The 8129-nt window shown below is 58.1% G+C and overlaps 1 protein-coding gene across 5 annotated transcripts in view; it reads left to right on the top strand.

The window, feature by feature from the left end:
• The window catches only part of LOC101583759 (cytochrome b561), a 9112-nt gene extending 990 nt beyond the window's left edge, over positions 1 to 8122 (top strand). The window contains exons 1-9 of one of the 5 annotated variants that reach the window (XM_023714045.1): positions 1409 to 1806; positions 2877 to 2935; positions 3146 to 3276; positions 4080 to 4205; positions 5921 to 6132; positions 6698 to 6796; positions 7009 to 7112; positions 7472 to 7629; positions 7821 to 8122. In XM_023714045.1, coding sequence (XP_023569813.1) covers positions 5928 to 6132; positions 6698 to 6796; positions 7009 to 7112; positions 7472 to 7629; positions 7821 to 8013 — 759 coding nt within the window. In that variant the 5' untranslated portion in view covers positions 1409 to 1806; positions 2877 to 2935; positions 3146 to 3276; positions 4080 to 4205; positions 5921 to 5927 and the 3' untranslated portion in view covers positions 8014 to 8122. Of the gene's footprint in view, positions 1 to 1408; positions 1807 to 2876; positions 3277 to 4079; positions 4206 to 5920; positions 6133 to 6697; positions 6797 to 7008; positions 7113 to 7471; positions 7630 to 7820 lie in introns of those variants that run through there. The other 4 variants (XM_023714044.1, XM_023714042.1, XM_023714046.1 and 1 more) reach the window with 4 other exon arrangements.
• Positions 8123 to 8129: the final 7 nt, after the last annotated feature.

Here is an 8129-nt window from a genome sequence, read left to right as displayed (position 1 = left end):
CGCCCGAGGCCGCCCGCTCTCCCGCCGGGCCACCGCCGCGGGGCCCAGGGCGCGTCTGCGGAGCTGCACGCGCGGCCGCCCTCCCCCTTACTCTGCACCTTGGCGGTCAGTCTGAGCGCTTCCTCAGACCCAGTAAGTGAAGCCCAGCCTACTTTGCTTGATTCTCTCAAAAACAAATGGCAACAAACGAACAATCTCAGTCTTTCTTGAAATTAGATCCTGGCAGGAAAGTACTGGACAACCCCCAACACACCGCACGCACGACCGAGGTGACAAAAAAAGACCAGGGGCGGCCACAACTTGTGTACCCCCGCCTTTCCTGCGCAGCCGGGCATGGGCGTCTGCTGAGGAGGGCTGGGTCTGCTGCTTAATGCGAGCGTTGGTGGATGATCTTGAGAAATGAATCACTTACAAAAGCCAGTTTTACTGGGAAGGTGCTTCTAGTCACCGTATAAATGGGTTTGAGACTATACCGCTAATATATATATAATTTAGTGCAGGGTCTACAGGGTCTCACTACGTAGATCGGACTCGTAGTGATTCTCCTGTGTTCAGCCACCCAAGCGCTGGATTACAGGCTCTCCTGCCACCACAGCCAGTCTCAGTCACTATCTCAGGCGCCCTGGGGGCGGGGCCAGCACAGCAAGCCCGGGATCGAACCTGGCAAGTGTTTTAATGCGCTGAGCTATTTGGCCAGCCCTCACCACGTTAGATATTGAAGCAAGCTCATCCTGCTTTCTTTCCCGTTTCTGGGGTTTCCACTCAGAAGTACAGCAGGCTGAGAGTAGGCAGGCGGTGGTGTTAGAGTGGTACCTTGTCTGGCGGTCCAGGGCCCTGAACCTCATGGGTCATGTGCTGCTGCTGACACATGACTCCGAAGGTGTCATTAGGGCCAGACGGCTTTCAGACCTACCTGCTGTGTGGCAGCGCCGTGCTAGGCCCTTGCACGTCCTTTCCCCACTTAGTCTTTCTGCAGCGTGGCAGGGCTCACTGTCCCCTCACCTCACAGATGAAGAAGCAGGCTCAGAGGACGACACGACTGTTGCAAGACATGCAGCATTTTGTACACACACTGAGCAGGCGCACAGGAACAGCAGAGCTGATTTCCAATCGCGCCTCTTTCAGGCTCAGGGTGCGTTGCGACTTCCTTTCTTCCCATCAGAAGTGGGCCTGGGGAGCTGGTGAGATGGCTCAGTGGTCTAAGGCACCTACTTAGAACAAACTAAGCTAAGCAAAGCACAGGGACCGCGGTTCAATCCCCAGCACCACATGCCAGCCAGCCCCGCCCCCTGGTGGGCTGAGTTGGCCACACACACAAAATAAATGAATAAATAAATAAAAAAAAAAAAATTAAAAAAAAAAAAAAAAAAAGAGAAGTGGGCCTGGGCCAGGACCCCAGCTCTGAGCTGCATCCCCAGCCCTTTGCTTTTTAAAAAATTTATTGGAGACAGGGTCTTGCTACATTAGCTGCGTGGGACTCCTCCCTTCGATCCTTCTGCCTCTGCTTGCCAGAGTGCTGGGACGACAGGACTGTGTCACCGCGTCAGGCTACAGTGTGACTTCCATGGGCCTGAGTACTTTGGCTACATGAGGACCCTGCCTCCGAACAACCAATAATTAAACTGTCGTTATAAAGTCAGACATTCAGGCTGGATTAAAAATGCAAACATTTTCTTTCATTTTACTTCTCGAACTAAGCTGAAAGCTTTCATGTCCATCAGTGGTGGGAGCCCTGGCACTGAGCCCCCGGCTCCGCTGCCGGTTTTAAGCTCTGCCTTCTTCCCGGTGTTCCTCGGGCAGGGGATGGTAAGAAAAGCCCCATGCAACACCTCAGCCCTCACCCTGCCTTTCCCTTCATCACATTCTCCAACACGGAGCCATTTTCATCCTTCAAGAAAAGAAAGTCAGCTGGGCGTGGTGGTGCACTTGGGAGGCAGAGGCGCAAGGACTGAGGCCAACCTGGCCTGCCTACGTGGAGAGACCTTGTCTCAAAAGAAAAAAAAATCAGTTCCCTCCTCTACTGTGTACCTTCTAACTCAAAACCGGGCTGTTGATAGACTGTGGCCATGCCAGGCTTCCTGCCGCCCCCTTCCCACTCGCCCTTGCCCCCAGCTGTACATCTGGTCCCCCATAACGAGATTAGGCTCTGTGACCTTTTAGTAACATGCCGCAGGCACGGGAGGGAGCTCGATGCCTAGCGCAGGTTCAGCCTGCGGGTTGCTGTGTCCCTGTTTGATTGCATTAGCTGGGGCCTGGCTGCAGGTGGTGCTGGGTGTGTGTGTGTGTGTGTGTGTGTGTGTGTGTGTGTGTGTGTGTGTGACAACCCAGTGGTCTATAGCTGCCGGAGATCTGCCACCCTATCCTGTGCCGCCACGGAGGAAGAAGAGTGAGAAGGGGCCACCTGTTTCCTCTGGGCGCAGACAGGGCCCCTGTGGTGGGCAGGGGCTCTTGCTGCAGCGCCCAGTGCTGCAGAACCCAGAGGCCAGGTCGGTCTGCAGGGTGGGTGCCGGGAGGAGAAAGCGTGCCCTTGCTGTCACTACCAGGAAGCAAGGCGCGGGGATTCAGGCCCTTGTGTACTGGGGAGCAAATCCACACCGGTGTCAAGGGGGGCGGTGGCAGCCTGAGTTCTGCCTGAGCCTCAGGGGTGTCTTTCCCTGTGTCTCAGACCTCCTTGGGCACAGGTGGGGGCACTGCATTTGGGGGAGTCCTGTACTAAGGGGCTCTTCCCAGTCAGCTCTGAAGCACACAACCTCATACTGTGTTTGTTGGTAAACCGATTGTCCATCCTTAGAACCTAGTCACTGTGAGGCCAGCTGTAGCAAAGCCACAGGCCTGCCCAGGTGGTCTTGTCATTTTCTTTCCCTGTCTTCTTTCAGGAAAGATATTGCTTAGAGCTTGCGACATCATCTTCAGATCAGACCCTCCCCCCCCAAAGGTCAGCTTCTTGCTGCTTCTGGTTGTCCTGGTTACTCTCCAGGGTCCTGGAGAGCAGCCCCTAACAGCTCCCCGCCTGCCAGTTCTCTTACCTCCCACTAGGCCTGCTGCCTTTCTCCTAGGAGGGAGGGTGAGTAGGGAACAGGAAGCTAGCTGGGGAGGAGACAAAACCTGTTCTGCAGCCTTGCATCACAGGGACTTTTTCCACAAGGGCTGCCTCAATCCCTGATTGGCGTCACTGTTTGGAGAGCGTGATAGTGCCACCCTAGTCGCTGGGTGTTAGCAAGTGCAGAGCCACACACCAGCAGGAGACAGGGCACCAGGCAGGAGACTCACAAGCAGGTCATTTCTTGAAGGAGGGCTCGTCAGGCTGGGCTTGAATTCTTACCGCACTTTCCTCTGTCCTCTGTGTCTGCGTGGCGATTTGCCCTCCAGCCCCTAGGACAGTGGTGGCGAACTTTCAGAGCTTTCAGTGATACAGACAGCTGCTGCAGCCCGAATGCCACGGGTTTGACCCCCTTGCCCTCAGGCAGAAACTGCCTTCTCTGAGGATGGTCTGCATCTGGCAGTGCAGGCATACGAGGTGCAGCTCTCTGCTGACAGCGACATGACTGCACCCTTCGTTGTCTTTGCGCCCTGCTTAGGGTATCGGGCCGGGGATTAGGTCAGGGCAGGTGGGAGCCTCGTGGCTCCCGGCTTTTGCTCCGGGCCTCCTGATGCACACGCGTGGGTGAGTTCTGTCTCCCCGATGTGGTGGGTGCAGGCAGTGCTTAGGTGCTGAGTCCAGAGCTGAGTTCTTACTGTGGGTGGGAAAGCCTCACACCCTGAGAAAAGAGCCGTCCTTGGGTTCCGTCTGTGTCTAGAGGAGATTGGCCAGGACAGGAAGCCCAGGCATGGGAGCAGTGTCTGCCTCTACCGCCCCCAGATCTGTCCCCACTGCCCTCGTGGTCTATGTCATAAAGAAGTTGCAGCTGATCAGACTGCCGCAGGGTGCTGTTCCTTCTGTTCTTGCTAATTTGGAGCTAATCACATTCTGTCTGTACCCTGGGTTTGAATCTAATAAAGGAGGCAGTGACTTGGTGAAGAGGACACAGGACAAGTGGCCAGAGGATTCATTTCTCCCTTTACTGTACTTTCTCCACCAGAGTTGGGCAAGGTGTGGGGTACCTGTGGCATTCCAGAGAAGGATACAGCATCCTCCCTGTCTCCAAGGGGTGAGTAGGATAGTTGAGAGGAGGAGGATCGTGGGATTAAGAAAGAACCAGAGAAGGGTAAGTAAGCACTGGAGGCGCTTGGGGACAGATGGAAAGTGGTGAGCAAGAAGCCCATTGCGGGCTTGGGGAGAGTCTGTAGGTCGTGCACAGCCAGTGAGGCAGGGAGCTGAGCTCGCTCCCCGGAGGTGCAGGCAGGCTGGGCAGCAGGTTGTGTTGCCAGGTGCCTGGGAGCTTCATCCACAGGGGATTGGGTGACACGAGGGTCAGGCAGAGTGCAGAGGAAGAGCCCAGCCATGATGTGACAGTGACGGTGATGGTGACCAAGAGGGAAGGGACGATGGAGCCCAGGCTCACAAGTGTGTGAAGCCCATCACCCCATAAGCCAGGCAGCTCCCTGTTGAGGAGGGAATGTTCGGTATGCCATGTGGCTCCTGGAGTGCCGGTGTAGGTGGCACTCACTGCTGTGAGGAGTGTGACGGTGCCCGTTACCTGAGCAGCAGGTTAGAAAATGGTGTGGCCCTTTCTAAAAAATGTTTATGTATTTCTGGAAGAAAGTGTATGAGGGCGGGAACCAAATGTTGATGGCATAACAGAGGCTGCAGGACCAGGGCCCTGTTCCTAGGTGCTGCTGGGATGGAGGCTGAGCCTTGAGCACACCAGCGAGGGCTGTGCCTCGGGAGCTACAGCTCACTTTTGATTTTGAGGCAGGATCTGATTAAGTTGCTCAAGCTGGCCTCAAACTTGTGATCCTCATGCTTTGGGCTCTTGAGTAGTTGGGGTTACAAGTGTCACGTCCCCCACCCGCACCCCTCCCTCTTTCAGTGGTGGAATTGCTGTCAGGTGTGGCAGAGAACGGGGAGCCAGCTCACACGCTGTGCCACCCTCCTGCTGGTACCCGCCGCTGCTGAGCGGCTGTCCAGGGCTGTGCTGAAGTGGTGTCCTGTTGTGGCAGGGCCAGGGCCAGCACTGAGGCAAAGGGGAAGAAGCGGGGCCTCGAAGGCTGCCAGCCTGGCTGCCCGTGGGCCGGGGGTGGGGACAGGAAAACCCACAGGCACAGGGTGGAGAGCTGGCCCTGAGGCTGTCCTGCTGTCATGAGCCGTGGGTGCACTGGGGCCAGCCCTTGGTCACCTTCCTGCTGGGATTGCTCCAGCTCAGTAGGGTCTGTGCACATGTGTGAATTGGACATGTAAGGCTGCGTTTCTGGTGGCTTCAATTTTAGAAATCTAACTTAAGAGAAATCTCACTTTGGAGAGGAACAGGACAGGAAGGGAAGGAGACTGCTGGGCACCAGGTCGCAGTTATTCGACAGCCCAGAGCAGCCGCTGCAGGGTCCCAGGCCTGGCTTTCCAGAGCGGTGCCCTGGGGAGGATTCTCCCCTCTACCCTGGAGCTTAGGAACCATGGGGGTGGTCTTCCTCTTCTCACCCCAGATGAACTTTTGGGAAGAAGTAACTAATCCTGAACCTGGAGGGATTTGCTTGCTTCTCTGTGCCTTATCTGTAACCCCCCACCTGAGAAAACCCAGGTCCCATGACTGCTTTGCCAGCAGAGCCTCCCCTGGGGATCACCCTACATGTGGAGCTCTGGTCAGGTCTGTCCTAACCATTCCTGGGACCTGTGGGATGCTGGTGGCACGGAGGGGGTGCAGAAACGGGAGGGTGGTGAATGCACTTTGGCAAAGGGGTGGGATATGGCTGGGGTACTGAGTGAGGCAGAGGCATCTTCTGGAGGTGTGGGGCGGGGCGCCTCTGAGCTCTTTGTCTTCCCCTGCAGCCTCAGCATGGAGAGTGGGACGGGCCTGGGCTCCACTCCCTCCACACTGCCATACTACGTGGCCTTCTCCCAGCTGGTGGGCCTGACTGTGGTGGCTGTGACCGGTGCGTGGCTGGGTCTGTACCGAGGTGGCATTGCCTGGGAGAGTGCCCTGCAGTTTAACGTGCACCCGCTATGCATGGTCATAGGTCTGATCTTCCTGCAGGGAGATGGTGAGTCCTGCAGGGCTGGCGTCCCAGGCCTTTCTCCTGTGCCTGAGCTTGTGCCTGTCCCTTGGGAGAGGCAGTCTGTGGGGTGCTGTCACCTCTGGTGTCTCTCCAGTTAGACAAATCCAGCATTCTAGAAAGGACAGAGGAGGAAGCTAGATTAGAGTCCCCAGGACCTGATCCTGTCCACCACAGCTGGGCAGAGCGAGTCTGGCTGCATCTCTGTGTGGCTGCCCGAGGAACTACTGCACTGAATGAGTGGATCAGGCTCCCTAGCGCGAGGTGGGCTGGGCTCCCCTGGGCCCAGCTGTTGCTGGGTAGGGCTGAGAGGCCTGCCTTTGCTGCCTCTTGTGGTGGCAGGGGCTGTGCCTCCCATCCTGGCCTGAGAGTGTGCGGGCATGCAGGTGGGTGGGGGCAAGGAGGGCCAGAAGCTACCCAAGGTGCCCACAGAGCCCAGTGGTGCTCTCCAGGCCCTGTGACGGGCAGACCTGATGGCCTTTGTCTCAGGCCTCCACGCTGCTCTTGCGTAGAGGTCGCTGCCCTTCACGCTCTCCTTCTGTCTTCACATAAGCGCTGCTGGTTTACCGCGTCTTCAGGAAAGAGGCCAGACGCACAACCAAAGTCCTGCATGGGCTGCTGCATGCCTTTGCGTTCATCATCTCCCTGGTCGGTGAGTGCTGGGTGCTGCCCTTCCCCGCTCCACCTGCTGCTTTAGGCTGGGGAGCTGCTGTTGCGCACACGTGGTCCCCCCAGCTCTGTCCCTCCTGCTCCAGTGCTCCTGTCCCGCAGAGATGCCTCAGGCAGGAACACAGGGCTGGCTGGCCTCGGCTGCGCTCAGCCCCCCATCCAGCCGCGTGCTCATGTGGCCCCGTGTCTGGCCAGGTGTGGTGGCTGTGTTCGATTACCACAGGAAGATGGGCTACGCCGACCTGTACAGCCTGCACAGCTGGTGCGGGATCCTCGTCTTTGTCCTGTACTTCGTGCAGGTGAGTTTCAGGTACCCTAGGTCCTGGCCTCTGAGCACGGGGAGGACAAAGGGCCGACGTTGTGTGCCAGAGGGACCCACTGCCAGGTGGCTGCAAAGGTGGTGGCTGGGTGCGGTGATGGCATGAGCTGGGGGTGTCAGGTGCCCAGGCCCGTGCCCCTCCTGGGGGCCTGACCCACAGTTGCACGCCCAGCCCCCAAGCACGCAGTCTGAGGAACTGCACGGAGGGTCCAGGTCTCAAGGACCGCGGCTTGCATTAGGGGCCAGGACCTGCCGTGCCTCCCCAGAAGCAGGGCTGCAGAGGCTGCCTGTTTTCCTCCCACTCAGCGCCGTCTGGCTCTGCCTGTCTGTGTCTTTCAGTGGCTGGTGGGGTTCAGCTTCTTCCTATTCCCTGGAGCTTCATTTTCTCTGCGGAGCCGCTACCGCCCTCAGCATATTTTCTTCGGTGCGGCCCTTTTTCTCCTCTCTGTGGGCACCGCTCTGCTGGGCCTGAAGGAGGCGCTGCTGTTTAAACTTGGGTGAGTCTTGGGCGGATTCGGTGGGCCCTGCCCTCTGCCTCCTGCACCTTAAGTTTTTGTGGGCCCCGAAGGGACTCTCTGACTGGGAGGGGATGCAGGGGGCTGGTGTTAGCAGCACTGTGGCCCAGGCGTGCATGGCGTTGGAGTAATCGGGCCCCTTGGTGGCCTGTCCTTGCCATTCCCCTCCATAGGACCAAGTACAGCACGTTTGAGCCGGAGGGGATCTTGGCCAACGTGCTGGGCCTGCTGCTTGTCTGCTTCGGGGGCGCCGTCCTCTACATCTTGGTGCGGGCTGACTGGAAGCGGCCTCCCCAGGCTGAAGAGCAGGCTCTCTCCCTGGACTTCAAGACGCTGACGGAAGGGGACAGTCCCAGCTCCCAGTGATGGCCTGTCCTTGTCCCGTGTGGGGCCAGGGGCTGGTGCCTGGGCTCTGTGGGTTCCCACAGTGTCTCTCACTCTCCCCTGCTGAGGAGGACCCAGGTGGCGGGGGGGGGGGGGGG

Source organism: Octodon degus, unplaced genomic scaffold (genome assembly GCF_000260255.1).
Source record: "Octodon degus isolate 3935 unplaced genomic scaffold, OctDeg1.0 scaffold00033, whole genome shotgun sequence".
Taxonomy (NCBI): Eukaryota; Metazoa; Chordata; class Mammalia; order Rodentia; family Octodontidae; genus Octodon; species Octodon degus.
The sequence above is the reverse complement of the archived record's forward strand: the minus strand, read 5'-3'. Positions and strand labels throughout refer to the sequence as shown.